This window comes from Ammospiza caudacuta, chromosome 6 (assembly GCF_027887145.1).
Source record: "Ammospiza caudacuta isolate bAmmCau1 chromosome 6, bAmmCau1.pri, whole genome shotgun sequence".
Taxonomy (NCBI): Eukaryota; Metazoa; Chordata; class Aves; order Passeriformes; family Passerellidae; genus Ammospiza; species Ammospiza caudacuta.
The window spans coordinates 22,248,538-22,276,501 of NC_080598.1; the positions used below are offsets into that span (position 1 = coordinate 22,248,538).

The 27,964-nt window shown below is 36.9% G+C and overlaps 1 protein-coding gene across 1 annotated transcript in view; it reads right to left on the minus strand.

The window, feature by feature from the left end:
- Positions 1–10,102: 10,102 nt before the first annotated feature.
- CPT1A (carnitine palmitoyltransferase 1A) overlaps positions 10,103–27,964 on the minus strand; it is a 39,011-nt gene continuing 21,149 nt past the window's right edge. Inside the window, exons 10-20 of the mRNA XM_058806222.1 lie at positions 27,220–27,307; positions 24,764–24,959; positions 24,028–24,216; positions 22,919–23,024; positions 21,009–21,125; positions 19,970–20,134; positions 19,108–19,242; positions 17,882–18,034; positions 16,710–16,814; positions 14,715–14,807; positions 10,103–13,217 (exon numbers count right to left, since the gene is read on the minus strand). Of these exons, the coding sequence (XP_058662205.1) occupies positions 13,131–13,217; positions 14,715–14,807; positions 16,710–16,814; positions 17,882–18,034; positions 19,108–19,242; positions 19,970–20,134; positions 21,009–21,125; positions 22,919–23,024; positions 24,028–24,216; positions 24,764–24,959; positions 27,220–27,307 (1,434 nt within the window). The 3' untranslated portion in view covers positions 10,103–13,130. The remainder of the gene's footprint in view (positions 13,218–14,714; positions 14,808–16,709; positions 16,815–17,881; positions 18,035–19,107; positions 19,243–19,969; positions 20,135–21,008; positions 21,126–22,918; positions 23,025–24,027; positions 24,217–24,763; positions 24,960–27,219; positions 27,308–27,964) is intronic.

The window sequence follows — 27,964 nt, forward strand, 5'->3', positions numbered from 1 at the left end:
AGATGACAGACTACAGGAAAACAAGGTGGAGGTAGGTGTCTGTCATCCCACTTCCAAGAGTCCTGACTTAAGAAGGCTCTTCACAACATGACTGCCTTTATTATTCAGCATTCACTCCAATATTTTCCTGAGACAAAGCCATGGAAATTCAGTGAGTATCTCAAGCTCAGCTCAGAAGCATGTGACACAGTGCAAAAGTGAACTCAGATCTTTAAAGTCCCTCTTTAGCTCCTCAGCCACACACCACATCATTTCTGTCTGCAGTGTGCAAATAACTAGTACATTTTAAAACTTATTAGCACATCTCCAAAGGCCAGACATAGCTCAATTAGTTATTGACTATGATTGCAAAAAACCACCATAGTGAGTAAACACCATAAAAATGCCACAGCAGGTAGCCACACTGCAACAGCTGGAATGAAAACCATTAAACCATTTGGGTAAAAATCAATAACTCACAAGTAGCTCCACAGAATGAGCTGACTTACCATGGCTTCACTGCAGAAACAGGAACACAAACACACCCAGGGTAACAAACATACAAAGAGCTGTCACTACGACAGGTACGCTAAGTCTTTTTTCCCCACGAGTTTTTTTGCTATTCCTGCAACTGAAAAACATAAACTAAAATCACCTAAACATGGGGATTAAATCTTGACAGTAGAGTTTTTTCATTCAATAAGAAATGACTGCTCCCTCTAATAGTGCAGCAGAATAGAATGAGAAGAATATAATAATTTTATATCAGTACCAAATTAATCACTTTCAGCAATATTAACTACAAAGGTATGTGTACAGAAGGCCTGGCCAGGGTTAACACAACAGGCTGTGAGAAAGAATCAGATTCTGCAGATAACAGAAGCTGGCCAATGTTGGGCTATATTAGTATGACAGCAAAATGAGAAAATGTCTAGAATAAAAATACTGAAAGGGAGTATCCTGAACTCCCTTTGAGTGAAGAATGAAAAGATTTACTCGGCTCACTAACAAAAGGCTAAAATGACCAAGCCAGGATGCAACCCCCAGCCCCCCAACTCTTCAAACAGCAACAAAAGGAAAACAAACCCCAAACTAAATACAAAAACCTAACAAAACAGGGAGTATTCAAAGTGCAAAATGGGGATGAGCTGTTTATTAGATAGGGAGAAAAAGGGGCACCTCGGCAGAAGCTGGAGAGCACAACAGACCCCTGGTCCTGGCCACTCCAGGGCACCAACAGACCCCAGAACCTCCTTCCCCTGCTGGGCCACGGCTGCCTGTGCCAGAGGCCATCAACATCAAGTAAGTCTTCAAGTGGGCAGAACAGTGTTCTCAATTCTCCCATGGAGAATCATTGAAAAAAAAAAAAATTAAGGAAAAAAACCCCTATTTTTGTAATTGAAAACTCTTTCATAATCGTAAGGAGTGTTTGACCAATTCAAGCTAAAGCATTTAAACAGGACTATTCAATATCAAGGTGAATAGACACTGCCTGCATTTTCCTCAGCATCGTTAGTGTTCAGTACTTAGTGGTTCTAAGAATGACATATCAATGAGGTGAAGTATTTTTTTGGATGCCATGGTGACTAGTAAAAGTCCTGAAGTATGAGATTTAGGCAAGGAAAAATGGCATCATCTACTGTCCTTCCTTTCAGAATCCCCTGAATATGCCAAAACTTTGTACCACGGATTTATTGTCTCCAGGAAATCTGTTTCACCATTTTTGAAGTTCCATTTTTAAATAGTTTTGGTTCTTGTTTCACAATTTTTGGGAATCTGTTTCACAATTTTTAAAGTTCTATTTTTAAATAGTTTTGGTTCTTGTTTCACAATTTTTGGAAATCTGTTTCACAATTTTTAAAGTTCCATTTTTAAATAGTTTAGGTTCCTGGCTCACACTATCCTCTCTGGAAGAGCATTTCAGAACCTTACTCTTTGAACAGTTAAGAAAACTTCCTTTTCCTTCCAAATTTAAGTGCTATGTATCCTTTAACAACTTCTAGTCTTCTTCAATATCGATTTCCTGAATTCAGTTATGAAGAGGAAGCATGTATCTTCTCAGACTTAATTTGCCTAGACTAAATCAAACTCCTCTGTTCTCTCCATTAAAGACACATATTCCATTCTCTCATTTGTCCCAGAAGACTTTGAGGACTGCATCTGTTCCAAATCAAGTTTATTTTTCATGAGCACAGATGACCAGAACTCTACACAGTAAACCAAATGGAGATTTCCAAGCATTTTATAAAATACTACAAACATCTTCCTTCCTCTACTAAAAATATACTTCTCAGTATTCCCTAGAACAGTATAAAGCTTTTTTTAGCTGTATGATATGACCAAGTAGTGGTAGCCAACGGTGACCTTTTGATTCACCATTTATTCACACATTTCTTTTTGCCTCCCCTTGCCTCAAACCAGCACAAAACTAATACAGAACTAGAAGTTATTTCTTACATCTTGCTACTTTATTCCAGCTAACACTCTTCCTAAGGTGTGTCTCTCATATTTCCATTTCCTTTCATGTTCTTCTGCATTCTGCTTTTTATTAAAACCTGGGCCCTTTTCATATTTACCCTTTTCTTTTTCTGTCCATATATGTCAGCTTTTCAAATGGACCATGTAGTGTTAAAAGGAGTTTCCTGTCAGAATGTGTTACATTTTTTTATAATCTCTACATTGAAAAGGAAATATTTAATCCCTAAGAATATTAAGTATAGTTGACTAAATTTGATGTCACCTGGTCTAACCAAGCAGGGACTAACTTCAAACATAAATAATAGGAAGGGTAGCTAATAGCAGCTTTCCATTTTTACATAAATATCTCATGGAGTGGATTGTGTTTTAATTCTCTGTATTATTTCTTTTAAATTTTCCCAGTGATTTTTCCATCTTTATTATTTTCCTAACTCTTGACTAGTCAAAATTCCTAGTTTTTTTTTTTTTTTCCCATCATCATTTGAGTTCTTTTGAACTTAGTAACTTGACACTTTATATTCTGGCATTGTTCCCTGCTGTGTGTTCTCAAATAAAGATGGATCTGATGATGAGAACATGCTACATGAAATTCAGCTTTTCAAGAATTCTACGTTCATCTTGTAATGTATTAATCTTTTTCTACTCCTCCCAGTAATTTCAAATCTTATTTTTAATTTATGCTCCTCATTTCTACATTTAACTCATGCTTATGTCACTAGTCCTAATGCTAATTTCTTGTTTAGTGGTAATGATCCTACTGAAACTCAATCATACTGGGAATTTTAGGAAGTGGATTTCTGTTCTGTGCTGAGTAGCTTCTACTTCTAAAAGATTGCTTCTGAGTTTTTCCTGATTTATCATATGAAAGACTATGTTCTTACTACTTAATTAAGCTATATCAATTCTCCTGAATGGGTGCAGACAGGGAAAGGTTAAACAAAAAGTCTCTTACTCCATCTGCATGCAACAATCAGATCCTGCCTCATGTCCTTGAATTATTGTCTGACTTTGGGATGCAATATATTTTCATTCAAGTAAAAAACTTTCTGATATTAATTTTGGGGTAGAATGCTTCCTTGAAAGAATAAGATTTATCATTCAGCTAACATATGACTAGTTTTAATCCAATATTCTGTAAAGGGAATGAATGACATCCCTACATTTCGTTATGTAAATATAATACAGAAGTAACGCTCAGCTTTGTTTAGGCTAAAAATGTCTTATAAGTACTGCAACTAATGGAAAAAAACCCTGTATTTTTTATAATGAAGCTGATACAAGTGTGTACTCTAAATTTTTCTTTTTCCTTTTTTTTTTATCTTTTAATCACTCAGTTTCATTAACTCAGTTGCGGTAACAATTACTGCAGTTGCTGTTCTTGCAAAAATCACCACTGGGAAAGCAATCACAGTATTTATGATTAACCATGCAAAATAACATAAAAATATTTTAACTGGTTTAAGTTTTGAAATTTAAGCTCTACTTTAAAGCAGAATGTTCAGTTTCTACTAAAGAAAAAGGTTTGTTTCTGTGTAATTTAATCACATCCAAATCTAGACAGTGAGCTTCTCTCTATCAAATTTACCTTTTGTAAAATGTACCAAATCAAAGAATCAAATCTAATTATTGTGTATACATCTCTGTGCATATTATTCATGTATGCATGCATCAGCAAGGCAGAGAAATTTCATTTTTGTACACAGCATTTGCATTCTACATAGGATTTTCCAAACCTGCTTCCAGATTCACTTGTTATTTTGCAAGCTCTGGATTGTATGAAGTCATCTTCAGCCCTGCATAAACTTCTGAGCTTCTGTGGCACAAATCTACATCAATTGTGGATCTTTCTGTCTCAGTATCAGATTCCTGCTACCTAACAAGTCTGCCTCTTACTTAAAAATCATCTGCAATTAAATATTCAAGGAAATAATTAGTGTTAAAAATACAGATTAGATACATGCTAATTAGATTTAGAAACATCTCAATTAAGTAAGATAATGAAATGCTTTTCAGGGAAATGAACTGCACAATTGCATTTATACTAAGAAACCTGAATAAAAAGAAAAATGTGTAAAAAATCCTAATAGAAGAAAATATTCTCCTTTTTCTGTTAAAAGTCAATGTGCTTTTGTTCACCCCAAAAGAGTCTTAAAAGGGTTCTCAGAAACAACACAATCTATATAATACCAAATTTAAAAGTTCACAAGTGAAAGAAATGTATTTTACTCACCGAAAATTGTATTTTTAATTCTGGTGTTGCTTCTAGCACATTTTGAAACCTGACACCATTATATGCAGAAAGTATAGAGGGTCAGCTAAACTACTGTGTGGACTAGAAAATACACACAATTGTTAAAAACCAAGCCTTAACAACCCGTTTTAAAAGGAGGAAAAGGAGTGTATGCTGTACTTTACATTTTAAGAATACAAGCTGGATCTTTAACTTGCATTTAATTCCTTCCCATCTAAGGAAAGAGGAAAATGAAAAAAAGGAAACCAAAGGACAACCCAAACGCTGAAGAGAATAATCCCAAGAAATTTTCAATTCCTTGTCTTAATTCTTGTACTTACTGTGAAGATGAGGAGAACAGAAAATTCTCAAGCAAATAAAAACTAAAGAGCATATTCCAGCATGCTCCCCCTCAGGTTCTTCTTCCCTAGCATTACAGCAAATAAATGACAACTTGAATTTTATAGGGGAACATGACCTTTTAACTTGTCTTTTTTACCCTTCTGACAAATAAAAGCAAACAGGCTCCACACCTGGAGCATCTGCTGAGAGACGGCCACACTCAGCACCTGCTGCTGTTGGAGCAATATCTGTGCCTGTATGGTGCTTAATGGGAAAAGGCATTGTGTTTCAGCTTCTACCAAAATAAACGACTACATAAAATTATAATAATAAAGAATGAAGTAAAGCACGCAAAAATATTTTGAGGAAGTAAAATTTAGGTAAAGAAATACTTTTGTACGTGAAAACTTAAATATTTTGTTGCTGCTTAAATGAAAACATGCTACTCCATCTAAATAGCACTAACTTTAGGACCTCAAAACCCAGGGTTTTTTTAACAACTTGATGGCATTTCAAGTTCACATAATTATCTAAATACTACTGAGACATTCCAAATCCCAAGACTAAAGAAAATCCCACAGCTCTCAAGGCTTCTCATTTATAGAGAAACAGTGTCCCTCGGTGGCAAACGAGGGTAAATGCAGAAGTATTCAGTGGCTTGTGCTAAATGTGATTTCTATGGAAAGTAACCTATATTAAAACTTCTAATAATTTTAACATATCCATCACTCTTATATCCCTGGAGTGCCTAGCAATTTTCCAGTTCAAAAAGAAATTAAAATAATAAGTGGTGGTGTCTCCATTACTTCTGGCTCATCTGCCCTGCTGTTGCTTAAGAACACAAACACAAGCAGTTACAAATTAACAATCTATGATATACTACCTGACAGTATATTATCTGAACAAATACATAAATCTGTATCTATAGAACATCAAAATATCTTGAGACAATTTTTGTTTTTATTGTACCTGATTGAAAATAATTATTTTGTTCATGATAGTCAGGAATTAGATGAACTAATTTTAGCTTCTGTGTGCCACAACTCTTTATATGAACTGCATTTGAGTACCTACTTCCAACTGGTGGATAACCTGGAATGAAAAACTGATGATTAGTTTTAATCTAATGAGATGTAATTCCAAGCACATAAAGATTTTGCTAGAGTACCACCCATCCAAGAAAATTTCATGATCACAGACTGGAATCTGTCAAACAAACAGATCATTGTGCATTAAGATGTTTGCTTTTCCCCCTTAATTTCTGGAAGCACCTATTAAGATCTGAAACTGTAGCTCCTCAACAGGTCATTGCAACACTTAATTTCATTTATTTAGTTGTGGTTGATAAATCAAGAGTTTTCCTTGGGATGAATCAATCTTCACATAGGTTTTTCTGTTTGTTAAACAGCTGTTGAATAGAAAATAATATGTTTTATATATATAAGTAGCACTATATATATGTATGTAGCAGCATAGCTAGATAAAACTTAGATTGCAAGTCCAAGGAACTACCTTATTATTCTTGATGTGGCACTTACTAAGTGTGACTCTCCATGCTAGCACAGTACAAATTAGTAAATTTTCTCTAGCATATAATTTTGCTATCAGTTACAGCATATAATTACCACAGGGCTGGAACGATTTCTGTTGAACATCTGGATTCCTCTGCTACACTGTGCAATGCTAATAACTTGCAGCCAGACTTGTAAACATTTGTAATCTGAAGAATTGCTACCTCAGTAAAAATACTGGCTGCTTCTCTTACTTCAGCCTGGAATATAAGGTTTTAATTCTTAACAGGTGTGCTTTAAAATCTACTTTAAATCCCAAACACAATAAATGTTATAATTTTTCTGCATAAATCATGTTTTTTAAAGCATGGATTATATTCAAGTGTAACACTGTGAATGGTCAATTTAATTGTCAATGGCAGAATGATTTTTGCTCGTATTGCAAGTAAAAATATTCCTAAAGAATGACAATGAACAGTAACGTACTTCACAGTAACAATGGCATTCAGTGTTTTCAACACTAAGAAGCATTCTCTTATTTCTAAATGGCCCTGAATAAGTTAGGCAATAGTCACAAGCAAATATGTAAAAAAAAGACTTAATCTTGAGCTATATAAATGGACTGAGGATAATTGGGATTTAGTCTAAGTAAGGAAGAGTCATCTGAAACTGGACTACAAATTCAGCTGTACCATAAATAATTGTTCCAAAATGAACAACTGTGTGCTGTGGCATTTCATCACAGACGTGGTGCCATTTGCACTTACTGGAAACCAATCTTTCACCTACCTTGCCAATCCAGCAACTCATTAATGGAAATTAAATCTGAGTCAGCAGCCAGGAGGGCCAACCCTGTCCTGGAGGCATCAGGGACAGCATCACCAGCCAGAAAAGGGAGGGGATTGTCCTGCTCTGCACTGGGGCAGCCTCACCTCCAGTGCTGGGGGCAGTTTTGGGTGCCACAATGTGATAAAAATGACATGAAGCTGTTAGAGAGTGCCCAAAGGAGGGCCATGAGGATGGTGAAGGGCCTTGAGGGGAAGCTGTGTGAGGAGCAGCTGAGGTCACTTGTTCTGTCCAGCATGGAGAAGAGGAGACTGAGGGGAGACCTCATTGCAGCCTGAAGTTCTTTCCTGAAGGGAAGAGGCGAGGCAGGTGCAGGTCTCTTCTCTCTGGTGACCAGTGCCAAGACCCAAGGGAATGGCCTGAAGTTGTGTTAGAGCAGGCTTAGGTTGGATATTAGAAAAAGATTTTTCACCCAGAGGTGGCTGGGCACTGGAACAGGCTCCCCAGGGAAGTGGCCACGGCACCAAACCTGACAGAGCTCAAGAAGCGTTTGGATAATGCTCTCAGGGTGGAATTCTTGGGGTGTCCTGTGCTGGGCCAGGAGTTAAACTTGATGATCCGGGTCTCTTCCAACTCAGCATGTTCTATGTTTCTACAATTACAGTGTCACCTTCACAAAAGTCACACTTCTAGACTAAGCCTTGCTGCTCTCAGTACACACTTAAACCCCTGAACAGACAACTTAAAAACCCTGTTTACAAAATTCTAGTACCTTTCAGAAACATCTTTCGTTAAAAGCCCAAATTTCTACAACTCGTCTTGCACATACCTTGGAATTGATATTTGAATAAGAATTTCATATTTGATCAAGAATTTTAAGAGAATAATTAAGTTGTAAAGGACATCTCAACATAGGCAGGGGCTGCTGATGTTAGAGGCAGACTTGAGTCCTCAGCCCTGCTCCTTACATAGACTGCAAATGGGAAAAAGCCCAAACACTAATGAATCAGCTGCCCAGGGTTATTTGGTGCAGTCCCACTTGGCAGTTTGGGTCCAGGTGGCCTTAGGAGAAAAGCCCTTCCTAACTGTCCTGAACTGGAATCTGAATGTGCAAGGGAAAGGCAGGAGCCAATTAGACTTGAGTCCTGAGGGCCAGAAACAGGCAAAAACTCCAGATGCTATTTTGCCTTGCTCCCCAATGCAGGAAATCTAAGAGCACCATTTTTCTGTGCCTCTCATTTGTGAACAGATCAGGTAGAACAGTGTTTGAAAGCACCTCTCACCCCCTCTGGAACTCAGAATAAAGCCCATTTTAGACAGTCAATGGTTGGACAGATTCTTCCAATTAACATAAAACCTTGCCTGCTTAATCATACACAGAAGCACAAGTGTGAGGTAAACCACAGATATCACTGAGGGAATTCTACTACATAAAATAATGCATGTCTTCTTTATAAAAAGATGAGTCTTAATCAAGAACTCCCTTGCAGCATCAATAAAAGATTTTGATGTCACTGCAGCATTACATTCTTGTGAAAGAAATATTACTATTCTTTTGTAAGGGACTTGCTGGGAGAAACAGTTTGGGTGTTTGACGTCTTTCAAACAAAAACATTTATTCTTACCTGTAACTGGAGATAGGAATGACATGAACACCTGAAGAAAAGAAACTTTTATTTGTAATTATTTTATGTATTAAATTATTCATTTTAAAAAAAAGCCAAATGACCGAACAAAAATAGTGACTTATTGATGTTAAAATGGGAAGCTACATGTATTTTCATAAGGCATATAAATGCTCTGGCACATTCAGCATTACCAGATATTGTTGCATGTTTTGAACATTATTTCTGGTTTTTTTTGTTCAGTGCACAGTTCTGTTTAGATGCATTTGCAACTATAAAAGCATCACACTTAATACCTACATTTGTGTTTTCAAAAATAAACCAACCAGACGGAAAATGAAACAAAGACAGAAACCAACTACAGCTGGGTTTTCTAGTTTCAAATTGGAATTTGTCTGAACTTGACAATTTGCTCTCCACCTGTGTGTGCTGTGCTTCCTCCTTACATAGTGAGCAGTTCAGGAAGGTAAGCAAGCAGCATAGAAACAATCAGTTTTATTTCAATACAATTATTTTAAACCTGATCAGAATCTCACTCTAATGTCTTCAAGAAAAAGGGCAAAGGAAGGAAACATTCATATATAGTGTGACAAACTGTAAGGAAGTGAGCTGGTCACAAAGATTTTTCTAAATTTATTATAGATATTAATAAATGTAATAAATTTCATTATCTTCAACTTTCAAGAAGATTTTTCTTGAAAGGTCACAAAGATTTCTCTAAATTTAATATAGATATTAATAAATTTAATAAATTTCATTATCTTCAACTTTCAAGAAAGCAACTGTTCCACCTGATCACATCTTTATTATCTGTATGACTGTTCCTTCTGGAGGGAGAATGCTTGAAGTCAGAACACTGAAATTTTGATGTGGCATCACTACAAAAAAAACAAAGTGTACACAATTTGATGGCAGACAAGGGCGAATCCACATGTTCAGCTTCTTTTGGGAGATTTAACTCCTTGTAGTTTTAACTGTTCATTAACACATTCCCTATTAACTAGAAGACATGTTTAAATCACTGCTAAAATAAACTGAACAGTTCACTGCTACTGTTCCTAACTGGATTTAACAGCAATGGATTCATAAGCCCTAAATTTCAAGTGACTACAGCAAGGGAGCTGGCAAGAAGATACAAAAGATATTAAACATTGTTCCAGGTAGTGGTAATTGTGAAATTTTATTTCAGTTTTTGAAGTCACAGAAGAAAGTAGAAAATAGAGACAAAGTGTTGGATGTAAATAACCAACAACAGATGTAAAGTAACTAAACAAGATAAAAAATAATCTGCTACTTTAAATTAATACATTTTACATGAGAAAACAATTGGTACAAAGGCTGAACTAGAACCATGATTTTCAAGGTCAGGCACACACTTCCCTAGTCCCTCAAAAGCTTTAAGCCTTAAAAGAACATTCAGTTGGGAACAGTATTAATCCCAAACAATGGCACTCTGTAAATGGACTCCATGCTTTCCAAACTTCTGCCATGAAACAGCTGAAATAATAAATTTGAAAAATGCTCACTCAAGGTATATTCCAGCAATTCCACACTGCCATTTCACAAACAGAAAAAATTATTATCATCCAACCTGGCTTTTAGCCACCTCCTCAACCCTAAGAAGTTTGATCTCCTAAATAATTAATTGAGAATCAATGATTCAAGGTTTTAGTATCAAATCAGCAGTTTTACTGGAATATGAACATTTAACTTTACAATAAAATACACTGTACTAGAAGGTTCATTCAAATCTAGGTAATTTCAGTTACATTCCTATGGCTTTGAGCAAAAAAACCCAAGCAGTTTTACTGTATGTACACAATATTGAACATCAAGATTTAAATTATTTATTAATAACCTACATTCACTGTGGATTTCTAAGATTTACATCCAAAAAGCATATTTTATTTACATGCTGCTGATATTTTAAAGAAAAAGAAATAAAATATTATCTGTTCAGGAACTATATCTATTCCAAAATTTAAAAAGATACATTTAACACCACAAAACATTTGAAACATTTACAATAAAAAACACCTTTCTGCGCCAATCATACTTACTCCCCAAGAATGCAAAATTGCACTAACTACAATTAGACTTAAGACCTGAGAGTCAAATCTAAACCTTTTTTTTTTTAAAAAAAAGAAAACCCTAAAAGCTAATATGTTAATTTAAACACAGACTGGTCAGTGGTCAATTGAAAAAAAAAAGCCAACGCCAAAAACAGCTCCCAAAACCCCCAGTGCATTATTTCTGCAGCTCCAAAAATAGATCACTATAAAATTGTTGCAGTATCTTGGTAAGTGCCAGGCCTGCCAGATGTAGTAAGGCTTATTTCCAAGTGTCCTTTCCCACACACTGTACCCTAATCAAATAATGAGTGCCTTTGATCAGTTCCTGTGAGGGTCCCCACATTTATGTAAGCATGCAGTTGCTAAAGTATGCATCTTGGATTTTTGAGGGTTCCCACCCCAAGCATACATACACAGGTGTTTTAATAGCTAGATCATAGTAAAAAAAAGCATGAAGAGGCATAGAAAGTTAGAGATACTGGCCAGAAAACATTCAAAGTCTAATGAATAGTTTTATATCTACCCCAAGGGTCTTTTATACTCAGCAGAGCTCAGGAGCATCATTCACTGTATCAGTAACCATCATGAACCTTATATAAAATAATAACAATAAAAAAATGGCTGTGCTAACAAGTACACTTTACTGCACTGCAGGATGTGAAAAGGTACCACACCTATAAAGCCCAGGGAAGAGAAGCATCATGCAAAAGTTACTCCATTTAGTAGCAGCCATTTTATTTCTGCACTTGGAAACACCAAGCTCCTTTCTGAGTGAAAAAGCTTCCCCTCCCTCCCTGTATCCTTCAGGAACTGCTTGGCCAAGAGCACCTCCCAGGAGGGGCTGAGAAGGCCATGACTTTCCCACTCTGGAGCTACTTCCCATGGCTTCAGCAGTTTGCCCTTCTCATGCAGGTGGCTGCCAAGGCAGCAGTGGTGCCTCCAGGCAAACTGCAATCCATCAGCCCCCACGGGCAGCCCTGCTTTGCAGGATTTCCAACAGGTTACATTCACCTCAATTAACACCTCCCAGGGCCCAGAAACCCGAGTGACCACCAATTCCACTCACCAAAACAAACACATGAATATCTGTTAATCCCAAACAAAGTTAGTCCTGCCCTTCCTAAGGACCCACCTTTGCTATTTGAGACAGAAGCATTTCGTTAGAATTTTAAACCTGACTGCATCATTTGGCAACATATTCACGTCTGCTTATGCCACTCCATCCTAATTTGTAATTGGAAAACCAGATCTGCATTACTACAACCTTCCCTCTTTCACCACTGAAACAACTCCCAGCATATGCCTTTTTCCTGGCCTAAGGATCTTTGCTTTTCTAAGGCACTTGCATGAACAAGTACACAGGTCCATTTATTTATACAGAAATAAAATCAGTGTCACAAACAGGCTTGCAAGCAGTAAGAAAAATGTGATACCTGCTAATGAGGGGACACATTGTACTATCCAATAGCTGGGTCTCTGTTTTTTTTTTTTTTTTTGCTTTTCAGAAACCGTAACACTTCTACAACTTAGTGTGTTAAGGTGGTTACAGTAGGGATTTTTTGGTATGTTTTACAGAATTTACCTCTAAAAAGAAACCAAGGGAGGCAAATGGCCACAAGTTTTGTCACTCATTTACATAAAGCAGCAGATACATTGAAGAACATTCTGCTATTAATACATAGCGAATCTAACCTTTTCTAGTATTTAAGTCGGTGTGTTTTATCCCTTTGATTCTGGAAACAAGTAAACTAATTTAAAGTTAAAAAAAAAAAAAGATAAAGCATATACAAATTAAGAGAAAACTGCAGAAGTTAGAATATACATGACTTCATGCATTGATACTATGCTTCCTCCCTAGAAACAGAAGATTTTAGAAGTCATCCTTTGTTGAAATAAGCTCTCGCACACTACTGACAAAAAAAAACACCCCAAAACAAGCCACAACAAAAAAGACACATTTAATATACTGCTAAGGTTTTAATAGTGATCAAGAAGGTGCTGACTCAGTTTCTTCTCCAGCTACTCTTCAACAAACCTTGCTCTTGTTCACTGTGCAGCAGAGTCCTCATCCCACCAAGAGAAGATTGCTTGACATCAAGCAAGCAGATCACTTGGTACAGTTTTTACTGAGGTTAAATAAAGCCATGATGTCAACCAGTGCTTTCTTGATGTTCATTCCAAAGCGATGAGAATCCTTTAAAAACAAACAAACAAAACCAAAAACCAAATACTTGTACTGTTCATCAACAGATATTTTTCAGGCAAAAGAAGAAACTTGCTAATATTTTGTAGTTTTGGAGCTTCTGGAATTCAGGCATCTATTTTACCATACAATGGGGATTTTAATAAGAGAACTTTTAATGTCATACAGATTAATCCAGGTTTATGCTAGTACTGACCAATGAGTTCCTTATTATGCATTTACTTTCCTACAGTCAGAAATAAGATCATATCCTTTTGAAATCAGATGCACGCATAGCTTTCTGCTACTTTAAAATTTGGGTTTTGATATTGTTTCTCCTACAAGATTTTGCAAAAGCTCACTTTCAGAAAGGAGTGTTCAGTGAGTGGATGACTAATGACCAAGAAGTACTGAAAGAGCAGAAAAATTATTTTTATTTGAGCTCCTATCAGAAATGCTGAATCATTTGCCATTGAAAAAAGAATTAGAAATGCAAGTAACAACTTTCTAAGTGTAAACAAAACAGGAACTTGTTCTATTTATTCTAAGCATTAGATGGATGGTACAAGAAAGAAATTAAGATTACAAATGTAAATTATTAGCTACATTACAGGATCAGCTACAATGACCTACTAATGTCAAGGGCACACACACAAAATGGCTGCCTTTTCTGTATGGACCTTTGACTCGATTGATAAGTAAAAAGAACAGAGTGAAATTTAAAGGACAAGCTAACAGGCATCTGAAGAACAATTTCAACTATGAAAAAAACAGTGGTATTTCCTAATCCTTAATGATTAACCAGAAGCACCATGATCTCCTGGACAAGTTAAGGTCAAAAGAGGAAAACTAGGTCAGCTATGTAACCCTGAATGAATTTGGCATATTCAGTAAGGCCACAAAAATATAAAGGGGAAGGATGAATTGAACTCAAAGCACAAAGCACTTAAAGGTCAAAGTCCTCCACAACAGCAGCATATTCAACATATGACACATCTACTATCCTCTAATAATGGGTGTTATTCTAATAAATTTTTGATTAGTTATGTCTCTTAAGCACAGATTACAATTTATGGGTCAGCTTTGTTCAGCATTATTTAAACCAGGAAGGCTGAAATAGCATACATTTTATTCTGTCTTTATTCTGTCTTTTATTCTGCACCCTGAGACAAACCAAAACTGTAATAAGAAAAACCAAGATAAGCCCATCTTTCTGTTTAGGAGACACATGTGATCATTTCACCTGAGCTGCAGGGAATTACACATGTGTAAAGATGATCCTGGGCCACGTATTTTCCTTATGCTTCAAAGCATAAGTGAAATAGAATATGGTATCCTTGGTTCATGAAACTATTAAATTTATACAACTGGAGGCAAAAAACTCCAACAAAGCAGCATATATTGAGAAATAAAACCTACATTATTTATATTTTAGACAATGAGTAGAATAGTTCTATAAGCACAAAGCAGAACAGATTTATGAAACCATAAGAAAGGACTGGCTCCTACCGTCTCAGAACAAGATATTTTGCTGGAGACATGGAAATGGATGAAATCTTCACCCAAGATCATGTAAGAAACACCATAGCCATCATCAGCCACCTAGGGGAAGACAGAAGAGAAAAACACCTTCTAAACTTTTTCTTTCTCCTTCATTCTCAATCAACTTAAGTACAATTAAGAAGTTGTTACATTTTTTAAGATCAGTTGCAATTTCCTCAAGTAAAATTTCAACTTCTATATTTAATGCAAAATTTCTGAAGATTGGCTCCAATCTTAAGGAGTAGTTCTAGTCTCATCTGAAGTGCATGGAATAACCACTTTCTGAATATTTATCTGTAATATTTCCCAGCTTTAATAGTTTAAAATAAAATACTTATTCAGGTATTTTTTGGTAATAGAAAGGCAATAGAAAGTCCTGGTCCTTAGTAGCTATACATCTTCAATGCTTAAGCAGCAAGGAATAAATTAGTTCAGTTGTGTACCGAACCAATCAGCCTCCTGGGGTCATTCTGCAGATGTAAACAAACACAGTGTAAAAGCCTTGCATGATGAAAAGTTGCCAAATGCAAGTTTTTTTTTGCCTCTACAGCAAACATGTGATTCTGAACACCTGTATCACGAGGTCTGGTCTAATTTCAACATTTACTGTGCCAAGTTTCAGTCTGATGTTTTATTCCAACTATGCCAGGTAAATCATTATCCTGACGTCACCCCTGTTCATGTCTTTCCTAACTCAAAGGATCTCAACCTTCCATCTCCTTGCTGCCACTGCTGCTAAGCAGTCTGACAGTCTTCTCACTCTTCTCACTGTTAGTGCTACAAAGATAAACTCCACTGAATGTTTAAAAAAACCTTTCAAAACCAACAAAAAACACATGCATAGAAAGCTGATGTACTGAATCTCTGGGCTAATTCAGCAAACCAAAGCATAGTTTTTGTTAACCAAAACAAAGGAAAACAGTGTTAGAATTCCTACAGCCAAAACCCTTTTCTATTGCCTTTTGGGCATTCAGAATACTGATTTCATAATGGCTTGAGGAAGTCAGAATCTCAAGAATGAGCCATAGCTAGGCCTTCTTGATACTGCAAGTCGAATTCATTCCAACTTCAAAAACTACTGAAAGCTGTATCAGAAACATGAGTAAATAAACATCAACCATTTAACACACCCCACCTTGCATTCCCCATCTTTCAGCTTGACAAACCAGCCAAAATACAGTGGACTTGTCACCCTAATTTCTGTGGGGCAAAGAGCAGTCCTGTGATACCTCTCACTGTTCCTTCAATAGAAATGCTTTTTGAAAACAGATTAATCTATTATAATAGCCCCAAAAAGGCTGCCGAAAAGGTTTTGTTGACACCAATATTCTCATCAATGGCCAAGCTCAAATACCAATAAAATATCACAGCAAATAAGCAGCTTGTCAAATCTCTAGCAATACACTGGTTTCTTGAAAGTCTACAGAAGCCATAGAACATGGTTGTATTCTTGACTTGGCCACGATTCACACTTAGGAGGGCAAGCAGAACAATGTGAGCAGCTTGATCTGGAGGAATGTATGAACACATTTATTCATCAAGCAGGATATATAAGAACAAGTGACGTATAAGTACTTTTACAAATCCCAACCTTAAAATCTAGTTTAAGTAACATTGCATTTGTCACTGTAACAACAGTCTAATCTACAGAAGATCTGGGCACAGGCAATGTGGTAAGAACCCCAATTTCCTAATTTCTCTTTGCTGTGGAGCCCTGTACCTCATTTTATAACTGTGCATTTCCTTAAGAATAATCCCTTCTTGTAGTGGGATACCAGAAAAGGGTGATGCAGACTTTTCTAAACACAGCCACATCATGGGAAAGTATTAAGTACGTGCATTTAAAAGCATGAGCTGCACCTTTGATATGCAACAAAGAGGGATTACAGATCTGAAATTTTTTGACTGGTGTCTTGAATGTAAAACTCTTTTTTAGTGGATACTTGTATTTAGGAAACATACTGGTCCAAACCCTCCACCAGAGGACAGCATCTCCGGGTTCTTCTTCAGATCAATGTACTGCTGGGGTGTCTGACTCGTTGACAGCCTCCAAGGCTCTGACAAAACCTGTATTAGGTATGAAAGAGATGCAAACAAATAGAAAACACTGGTTAAGAACTTCCAACTTTCTCAAAAACTAGTCAGGATAGCGTTATAACAAGTGCAGTATTGCTTTATAAACTGTTAGAAAACACTTTATAAAGCAATATTAAGTTTAGCTCCCATTTCAATGGAATGAAAAACTAAGAAGCTTAAATGAAACAGTTAAACTAGTCCTGATACAGAAATCATACTCATATGAGGAAGTGATGTCAATTCCTCAAAGAGAATAAAACAGAATTTCAACAGAAATGCTACTTCAAACAAGATCACCTGGTCTACAGCCTTGTAACTTATACACAAAAGGTCTTGTTTTAACAAGACCATAATTAGTCATATTCAAATCCCAGGAAGATCCTACATCAAGATAGAAGCTTGTAAAATCTCTAACAACACATCTTGAAAGTTTGTGGAAACTGTAGAAAATTGTTTTATTCTTGACTTAGCCACTTTTAGGAGAGCAAGCAGACAAACGTGAATAGCTTAATTTTGAGGCAAGGTGGAACACATTTTTTATTAATCAGAAAAAAGGAACAAGGGCAGTGTAATTACTTTTATAAAATCCAACCTTAAAATCTATTTTAATTAATAATTTGTCAGAATAATTTCCAACGACATTAATGCCATACACAGCTCCTTTAACTCTTAGTAACTTAAAAGGAATTGAATTTGTCAGTTCCACAAGAAAATTCTCAGAGAAAACACACAGCCTCTTCTGTACACCCTTGAAAATACACAAAGCAAAAAAAAATTTTTCAAGAGTGACTATATATTTCCTGCAATTCTAAGTAACATGCATTATGCTAAAAAGCTCACTGAAAGCATTCTTTTAGGTCTATCAACAAATGCATACATAAAGGAAAATGAAACTAACTCAACAATTTATCAGCAGATGTTAAACAGCACTAGCTGCAATTCTACCTTTTTTCTTAGGAAAACCAGAGCTGCACCAGTCTCTTGAGCAGATACCACAAAACGCTAACTCACCAAAGGACTATTTATGGTAATGAAGAGCACCAGTAAAGGTCACCTACTTCCTTGAGGAAAGGAGAATCTACAGCGAGGTACTTGGACACGACGTAGAGGCAGAAGAGGTGGCGGTCGATGCCCGCCCCCGTCATGGCGAGGCGGTACAAGTGCTGGTGCTTGTCAGCTGCCTGCCGGAAAAGCTTCAGCGTATTTTCCCTCTAACAAACAAAAAAAGATTAAGAAAACTCAGTTAAATGAACTACATCAAGGACGCTGGTGCAGAAACTAAGTTACAGCAATGACTCTCAAGCCTGGAGCACTTCAAGGTCAAGTACAAAACAACTGATCTCAAATAGTATCCCCTGGCTTTTCAACCTCAGGTATATAATTTCAGCTATTAGCAAGTATCTGCTGTTACCTACTGTAAACAGCATAATGAAAACTAATCTGTATTTTAAGTGTTATCTAACCTACAATCAAACATGACTACAGCTCAAGCTTACTACATTATTTACAGCTTCTACAGATACTGGTATTAAAGAGTTACAGAGAGCAAATCCCAACGTGATTTAAGAAAACAAACTGCCAGAGCTATTTTAGAAGGCAAACTGCCAACACTGAAGGTACAGAGGTCCATGAATGCTAGTCATCAAAATCAACATATAAGAGCAACCACTTCCTTCCTGGGAATTATTCTTGCTTCCCTGTCAGAAAGGAAAGCTTAACTGGTACGAGATTAGTTGTTCTACAAATCTATGTTTGAGTTTTACAAATCACAAAAATTTTACATGTAATCACAGTTTTGTGGAGTTCAGAAGCAGGTAAATAAGAGTGCATTTGGGTAAGTTCTGTCATTCTTTTTAGGTAGGGCCCAGAATTTCTGCTTTTTTAACAGATAATGTGGACAATTACCTTAAGCAGCTCTTCCTTCCGAAAAAAACCCACATCACACTAAATGCTTAAAAACTATTTGGGGACTTACATGGTTGTCTAGTGGTAACTCATGTGCCTTATCAACTATCACAGAATCATAGGTTGGCTGGGTTAGAAGGGACCTTTAAGATCATCTCATTCCAACCTCCCTGCCATGGGCAGGATGACCTTCCACCAGGCCAGGTTGCTCAGAGCCCCATCCAGCCTGGCCTTGAACGCTGCCAGGAATGGGGCATCCACTGCTTCTCTGAGCAGCCTGTCCCAGTGCCTCACCACCCTCACAGTGAAGAATTTATTCCTAACACCCAATCCAAATCCACCCTCCCAATTTTATAGGGCGCCATCACCATGAACTTACACTTTCAGTGGGGTCTTCCATGGCTTTGACAAAACGACAGGACTCCACCGTGCACGAGCGAACCGTTTCGGTCCTGCCCTCTCGGAACAGGCGTGTCATGGATGCTTCATATGTTAGAGAAAACTTTCCCATGTCCTTGGAAAAGGGAAAAATAAGAACTTAAAGGTTTAGACAGACTTGGCCCCTCTTTCTTAATCAACATTCCAAGCAAAGCACACAGGCTATGAATCACTGCACAAATAAAACTCAACATTTGAGTTTTCAGTAGCCCACCATTAGCCCCCCTTACCCAAAGATAATAAAGGCAAAAATAAGAATCGTAGCAGGATTTGATAAACAATAACAGAACAACCAGATTAGCAAGGAGTACTCTCTGCATTTCATATTCAACCCTCTTCAGTTTAAAAGAGAGGCTGAATGTTGCTACATTGGTCTTTTCTGACAGCACAATACAGAAAAAGAGAACTAACAGAAGAAAATACAGATAGGGATTTCTGTTAATCCTCTTAGGGAGTGTCCATGACTACTGCATCCTGTGTGACTCTAATCTGAAAGGTAAATTTGACATTGTTTATGTGTTTATGAACACAGCTACTAGAAGTTTCATAACTTCCTTCTAGTACAAAATGCCTAGGGGTACATCAACTAAGCAGAAGAGAAAAATTCAGAAATGTATCAATATGTGAGCCGTGGTAGAGTTGATGTTCAACTAGTAATCTGCTTAGGGTTTGTATCAATTTGCACTGAATGTCTTTGACAACCTTGTACAAGGAAGATTACCCTACACAGTCACATGTTCAGTCACACACACGTTACACCCAGCCTAGGGAGCCTCCGTAGGGCAGAAACATTCTGTTCTTACCCGGTAGTGAGCGAGCTGCAGGGCAAGCTGCACAAAGGCATCAGGGCTGGTTTTCACTTTCTTTATTAGTCCTTTCCCAAAACCATCAAAACAAAATGAACAGAAGTCCACATCATCTGCTAGAGTTACAGCAGTGCTCAGAGACTTCTCAATCACTTCTTGGCACTTAAATAAACAAACAAACAAACACCTGTATGTATACAAGCATGCATTCATGGCATTTGAGAGACCTATTGAAAAAGTACAAGTATTTTTAACTGTTAAACAGGAAATGCTTGCCTTTATGCATGCCAGGAACATCATTACCTAAGTAATTTCCCTTTAGAGAAAGAAAAGACGCTATCTTTGCTAGAAAGTTAAAATTCAAAAAGGCAATAAAAATGTTTTAAGCCAGTACACATCCAAAAATAACTCATAAAACCCACCAGCATTAAAACTGTTCAGATCAGGAGAATATAAAAGAATGGCCTACAGTTACAGAATGGCATTAGCAGTATGCCTTCCAAGCTCCCATACATGCTTAATTAAATAAATCACCAACCATTAGCTTTTTATTCAAAATTAAAATCCAAATAGGTGGTGGCAGTTTTTCTAGAAACTTGAGCAAAAAAAAAACAACAATCAACTTAGAAAATTCAAATCTTATTAGATGAACTATGAACACAAAAAAACCCAGCCATTCTAAAGGAACTATTAGACAAGAGTATTTGTTGTGAAAACACTAATGAAACCTCAGCAAGTAAATGTTTATTTTAATACAGTCATTTAAAAGAGGTGGCCATTTATTTTTGACATATTGCCAACCAAGAAAACTTCTAGTAAAACACTGGCATTTCCCAGTCAGAATTTTTAAAGATTAACATCAAAACCTCCTGATTTTGTAAGCAAACTGAGTAATGACTACACACAAAGTACACAACCTACAGGACCAAAAGGAATTTAGAACTGATTTATAGGTTTATCAATAATTACATAAATTATTTGACCACTGGGGAAAAGAGGCATTTCTTCCTCATACCACTAAATCTTCTGTACTTACTTCTTCTGGAATTTCCCATTGCAGTTTGGTAGGAATGGGAATATTGGGATTGGGATCTCCTCTGCAATGTCCATCTACTGAATAGCACAGTTCAAGATACTCAGTTGCCATCACATTCTGCAAAGAATGACACTTCTTCAGAATTGCAACACATTACTTACTGCCATGGAATTAGGATTTCATTGTGAAAGCAATATAACCTATTTTCACTACACAGCAAAATAAAACACACAATCCATTTCCAAATACTGAAAACAACTGCAATGAAGCCCCATTTTTACAAGAGGAACACCAGATGTGCACCAAACACTTATTTAATTACGCTGGTGCATTTTGCTAGATGCTACTGGTTTAATAAAAACCTTTTCAATTCAAAACCCACCTCAAATGAAGTAGAAGCAAAAAAACCAAACTCAGACTTCAGTATCTTTGTTCAATTTAGATTCTAGAGAATTTCTTCAAGTGTGTTATTTGTCAAAACTAATTCATCGAGCAGTAATTTATTTCAGAGTAAGTGCAAATCCTGCAACAACTCAATTATTTTTAAGATTTGTATCCCTTTCAAAATCGCACTTTATTTTACATGTGCACTAGAGCTCCTGGGTGGAAAGACGCATGTTCCAAGATGAACAACACAACTTGAACAGACATAAAAGGCTTTGTCTTATAAGATAGCAAGCATCCTCAATGTTAAAAAAAAATAAAAATCAAGAATCAACAAACTCACATACAAACACAAAGAACTACCAAAAGATTTGAATCTGCTCAATATGGAAAGAAAAAGCTTGATGATTGTCAATGATTGATTTCTAATCTCTTATTTTAATTTCATTTTCTTTTCATGTTCTCATTTCACTTACTGGTCAGAACATGACAACCATGAAATAAAGCTTAATCCATTCAATTCTAAAAATAGACAATCTGTAAAGAGCTAACAACAGACAACTTTCTAGAAAATGAGATCTTGTTTCAGTAATCTAAATTCTTAGCAGAAAATGTATAAATTAGTATTAAGTACAGATATATGAATTAAGCATATAATATCATTCATTAAAAGTAAAAAAAGTATCCCTCTTTCACTGAGATCGTCTACACGGCATTGTCATGTCACTCTCAAATCAGTCTGGCCTTCTTTCTTCCCTGGATGGAGAACGCAATGAGGCTTTTTTTTTGTTCTTATACACATGGAAGCACTTCTATAACAAAACTCAGAAATTACTTGGGGGGCCAATTACACTCAAGACCCATTTGCACAAATACATACAAAATCAAAATTAAATAACATTTTGGAAATAGTTTTAATTTATTTGAGTCACATAACTGTTTGTAGGTTTAAGCTTCAAAATGAAAACAAGGAAAAAAAATCAAGTAGGATTTCAAGAATTAAACTAAGCATATAATGAATGCAAAGCAAAATAAATTTACTGTATTCATTGCAAATAAATACAAGAGATAATGTCAACAGCATATCAGTCTGCATCTTGGCAAACAATGCTTAGACAAAAAGTAAAACTGTGTATAACTTTTTACATTTTAAAAGTAAGCATGGGAGTTTTATAGCACAAGAAAACTTAAGAGCTTTAGGAAAATGTACATACAAAAATTACAATGCCATATCAAAGAGGCAATAATCTGTGGATTTAAAACATTAAAGAAAAGGTAGCTGGGGAGGTGTATCACTATTCTGTGAAGACATCTAAGCTCACTAAAATGCTGGCCTTCAAAAACCAGCAGCTTCTTAAGTGAGGGTTTGGGATCTTTTTCGAATTCTACAGTTGCTGTAGCCATAGGCCCCAGGTCACTCCTCAGCAACGTGAATGCAAGGGACTGAAAGTCACTGCTGACCTTCAGGGCTGCTGCAAGCCCCTGCACATTATCTTCTGCATCAGCTCTTTGTGCCAAGCACCTACCTCCCACAGGTGTCCAACAATAGGAGCATCTGCCCAGGAGTGCTCTGCATTCAGACCCATTCTGCCATTTTTGAATATTATAAGAGTGAATGACTTATCAAACCACCTACAAAAGAAATCAAGATTTCTTTACGGTTTTGTACATTTCAAAAGAATTTTTGTATTGTAACCTCCTCTCTCTCTAAAATTCATATTCAAATCCACTAGAACCTATCCTTTTTAATATAAGGACATTTAAATAAATAGAAGTTTGAACCTCATGAAGTTCAACAAGGTTAACAACAGGGCCCTGCACCGGGGTCAAGACAATGCTCAGTTCAACAGACTGATGGATGAATGATTTGGCAGCTCTGCAGAGAAGGACTTGGGGATGAAAAGTTCATCATGAGCTGGCAAGGGGCACTTGGAGCCCAGAAAGCCAATGCTGTCCTGGGCTGCTTAAGAAGCAGCATGGCCAGAAGGGTGAGGGAGGGCATTCTGCCTCTTTACTCCCCTCTGATGGGATCCCACCTAGAGAGCTGTGTCCAGCCCTGGGGTTCTCAGCACAAGAGGACATAGGACTGTTAGCTGGGTCAGAGGAGAGTCATGAAAATATTCCAGCAGGAGTGCTGGAATACTTCTCCCATGAAGAAAGGGTGAGTTGGGCTTGTTGTTGAGTCTGGAAAAGGCTCTGGGAACACCTTGCAGCCCTTCAATTTATAAAGGGAGCTTATAAAAAAAGCTGAGAAAGGCTTTTTGTCATGGCTCATAGTGACAGGACACAGGGCAACAGATATAAACTGAAAGAGGGTAAATTTAGGTATGGTATAATGGAGAAATATTTTTTACAGTGGGCTGGTGAGACACTGGAACAGATTGTCCAGAGAAGCTGTGGATGCCCTGTCATTGCAAATGTTCAAGGTCAGGTTGTACTGGGCTCTGAGCAATCTGATGCAGTGAAAGTTGTCCCTTTCTGTCGCAAAGGTGGGTGGAACTAGATGAAGGTCCCTACTAACCCAAACCCTTCTGTGATTCTGTGGAATTTATCAACTTAAAAGTCATCATAAATTCATATGTATTAGCAAATTCTAAAAAAAAGGAAGGCATTTTCCACAGCATCAATACTGCACCTGTCATAACATTTGCCATGTATCAATGATTTTGCATATGCATCCAGTGACTTCAATGGCTCCTCCTTCCTGTACCCCTGCTCCATGTCATCCAATGTCACAAAAAATGCTGCTTTCTCAATAGCATCTAAGGACTGCTTGTTCTTTCCACGGCTAAAATAAGCCTGACGAGCCTTAGCCCATGGTACTCTGTAAAAAAAAATTGGTTTATAGCCAGATTGTATTAAATTGTCAATGTTTGATTACTGTTAAAATCACTATAAGACATTCCTCCTACTTCTGGAATTTGACACAGCTACTTTCTTTGCATTTAAACTCTGAGAGCTGTGAAAAGCTCTGACAATTCTTGTACAGTGGAATCCTAGGAACCAATTCAACTCATCATCACACACGTGCAAAACTTCATCCTCAGAAATTCAACATTTCGGCACATGCAATACCTACAGCATGGATCATCTTCACTTAAAACTAAACAAAAGAAAGTGTCTGTTATAAGGAAGATGACAACAGTAAAAATAATAATTTGCATATAGGATTGTCACTGCAAAATTTTTTTAACTCCACACAATTAAAAGTGACTGAAGCAGTGTTACACATCATCAATATACAAATCAGTGACCAAGGTATAAACAACTGACTGCAGACTATTTTAAAATTCTAAAGCCAATATCCAATGATTATGTTATGCAATAATTTCTAAAAACTAAACTTATTTAAAAAGTAATAAGCACCATACCTATCTCCTGCAGTAAGAGCTGCAAGTTTCTCTTCACCAGGCTGAGGTTCTGAATCATCCTCAAGAATTCTCTGTATTTGCTGTTCAATTTCTCGGGGTCTCAACAGTCTGCCATCATGGTACAGCCACACTTTGAAGTAACGGCCCTTGTGATACACAACAATGTGCTTGCTGTCTTTCACATGCTGGAGGGTATCTAGAATTGCAAACACAAAGCCGAAGTCTAAAACACTAATGCACTAAATAACATCAGATGCCTATTGCATGCACTACAAGTTAATTTAGCACCCCATGGTATTTCATCACAAAGATGCCCCCATGAAACAGTCAAATACCCAGATCTGACAGTCATTTCCACATATAGCACCACCACTTTCTACACTGCAGGCCACTATCAAGCAACTAAATCTATATTCCTGTATCTGAAAAATGAGCATTAGCTGTGTAGCCTGGTGAAGAATATGCTAGATGAGTATCAGGAAAGGTATTTTTAAATCATTTGCAATTAGGTCCTAGACAATTCATGCAGAGTCTTAAGAAACTCAGAATTTATACCATCAGCTTTTGTTTACATTTGTCTTGGCAGATGCAGAGTGAATATTCCATATATGGCTAAAATCTGTAATGTTATGTGAAGCAGAAAATGAGGCCACATTTTTCCCTCATTTTACCATCTACTTGGCCTAACTGGGATAAGCTTAAATTTAGTCACAAAGGCTTTGTATCAAACCACAGGTGAAGTCGTTCACTCCATAGCATGTTTTGTCAAAAATCATCACTATTTAACTGCTGCTCAAGGGACAATACAATGTTCATCAAGATTTTCTCACCAATTAATAGGAAAACAAGTTTTTCCCTTTTTTTTTCTTTAGGAACTGTAATATACATAAAGTGAAATCAGGAGACAAGGAGTCAAGCTGCCCATGAGAATGTGTGAAAAATGTTTTTGGAACTCACTTAGACATATACAGAATGACACAATTGTTTTTCCTTTAGAAAAACAGAAACAAAGCAAAATGGAAAAAGTGTAATAGGAAATGTGAAAAGCCCAGGAGAAAAAGACAGTAATTGTTATATTGACTATAGTTTAATTTGAGAGACTTTAAACAGGAGAAACTGAGGAGAACCTCTAAGACATACAGGATGTATTTTAATCAGGTGCCAGTTAGAATGAGCCACTTCTACACTTCTGTACAAAACTCATTTTAGACTGAAAGAAAACCAATGCTAAATGCAAACTGTTTATACCTTTTATTTTATTGAGAACAGGGAAGGGGCAAGGGTTGCACTCTCAGTACTTGAGTATTGCAGTAAGCTAAATAAGAGAGTAGCTCATAGACTAAAGTTGTCCAGGAGAGATTTAATAACCTGCTCGTCTATTTAAGCTACTGGTTATGACTCGGAGTAATGACACCAGGGATGTCCTTTCCTTCAGTTTGCAGATAAAGCTGCCTGAGGCATAGCTTGAAAAAAAATTCCTCAACAATCTAGCAAAAGCCAGCAGCAGAACTGAGAGCAAAGTCCTTATCTGACACATGCACCTACTGCTTTATCCACTATCCAATGACACTCCTCCCCCTTATCCAGCTTCTTACAGCAAATGTCAGTCTCCAGCAGGGAAGAGTGGGCAGATCCCTGCATCTGCCTAGAAACACTTTGTTTTGAATTCTGTAGTTGAGTGGGAGTAACAAGTTTGAAGGCAGTTTGGAACATTAGAGTGAGTTACAGGCCTCACAGAAAGCAAAAAAAAACATCCTGTCTTCAAGTGGCAGCCTCTACGTGCATTTCCAACGGAGGTGAGTAAATAATAACTCCTGCTCATGTTTCACTGTGATGCTGCCACAATGACACACTGTTGGGTAAACAGCTGAAATCAGTTCTAAGAGGCTCTTCAGAATATTATATGACTAGAGAAGCCTAGATACAGCTTTATCTTCCATAGAAAAACACGCCAGCACAAGTCTCCACTAAAATCGACTGTGAAGCTCTCAAAGAGAAAGCAAATGAATAGTGAAGTTTTCTTCCATCTGATGATTACAAATGGTAAGTCCTTCTAGATGCAATCTGACCCCACTTGCAGTGACAAAACTTAGGAAAAACAATAAAAGACAACAAAAAAATGCCACTTTTAATATTAAGACCTCAAAAATCATCTTGATCTTGGAAAAATAAAAGTAAAGATTATTTATAAATTCAAAAACAGGACAGACAATATTATCTTGAAGTTGGTTTTTTAATTTAAGGAGAAATACCACTAAAAGGCTTCAAAATCTCCCTAAAATTAAAGGCATCTAGGAACTCTACAGCAATCCATTACATCCTGAGTCTTGGAACACAGTATTGATCTACACTTGTGTCAGTCAGATCTTTATCTGGAAAACCAGATTTTTAGTAGAAAAGACACCAAGTCCTGAATTCCATCAGGGTGCTCATTCTCCTTGGCTGGCCCTGCTTACCTGATTCCTCTCCCGGGATACGGGAAGTGTTAAACATCCTTTCCCACTGAGCTGAGCAGAGTGGAACAGTGGATCCCATCAAAAGAATCTGTGAAGCAAACATACATTAAAACGTCATTTTGCATATACAATCAGAAAATTAAAAAGTAAAGAAAAAACCCCAAGATCTTGCTAAACAAAGGCTTGAGAAGAGTAAGATTTATAATACATTAATGCAGTGTTGAGTTTTTTCCTCCCTGTTCATGGTCTTTCCTTAAACTACATGTGGAATACTCCACAGACATTCCAGAGCCATTATTTTTCCCCTTTTACCAAAAACTCACCCTCCATGAGGGAAGACTGAAGCTAGCTAGCACCTGAAATTCTCCATGAGTGGTCTAGATGCAAAACTTAACACATGCAGCATGCATTACCCCTTAATTCATTCTTTTAAGCTATTTATGGCTGTGCAGGAACAAAAGTTCACATTTCTCAGACTTGTAGTTCCATTCAATTAATCACATCCCTTCCATGATCTTGAAAAAACCTACTTAATTGTTTCCACAGTCTTTGTTTACTACAATACACAGGCACTGGATAGTACAGAAACTCAAATGGGATTTGCCTTTTTGCTACCTAGAAATTAGTGCAACACAGGATGTTAGCATCATATTAGGCTGGCCCACTCTTGGTGTCAAGTGGCCTTCAGACCTCTATCCCAACCATCCTGTATTGTATCCATACAATTCTGTATTTTTGACAGTTG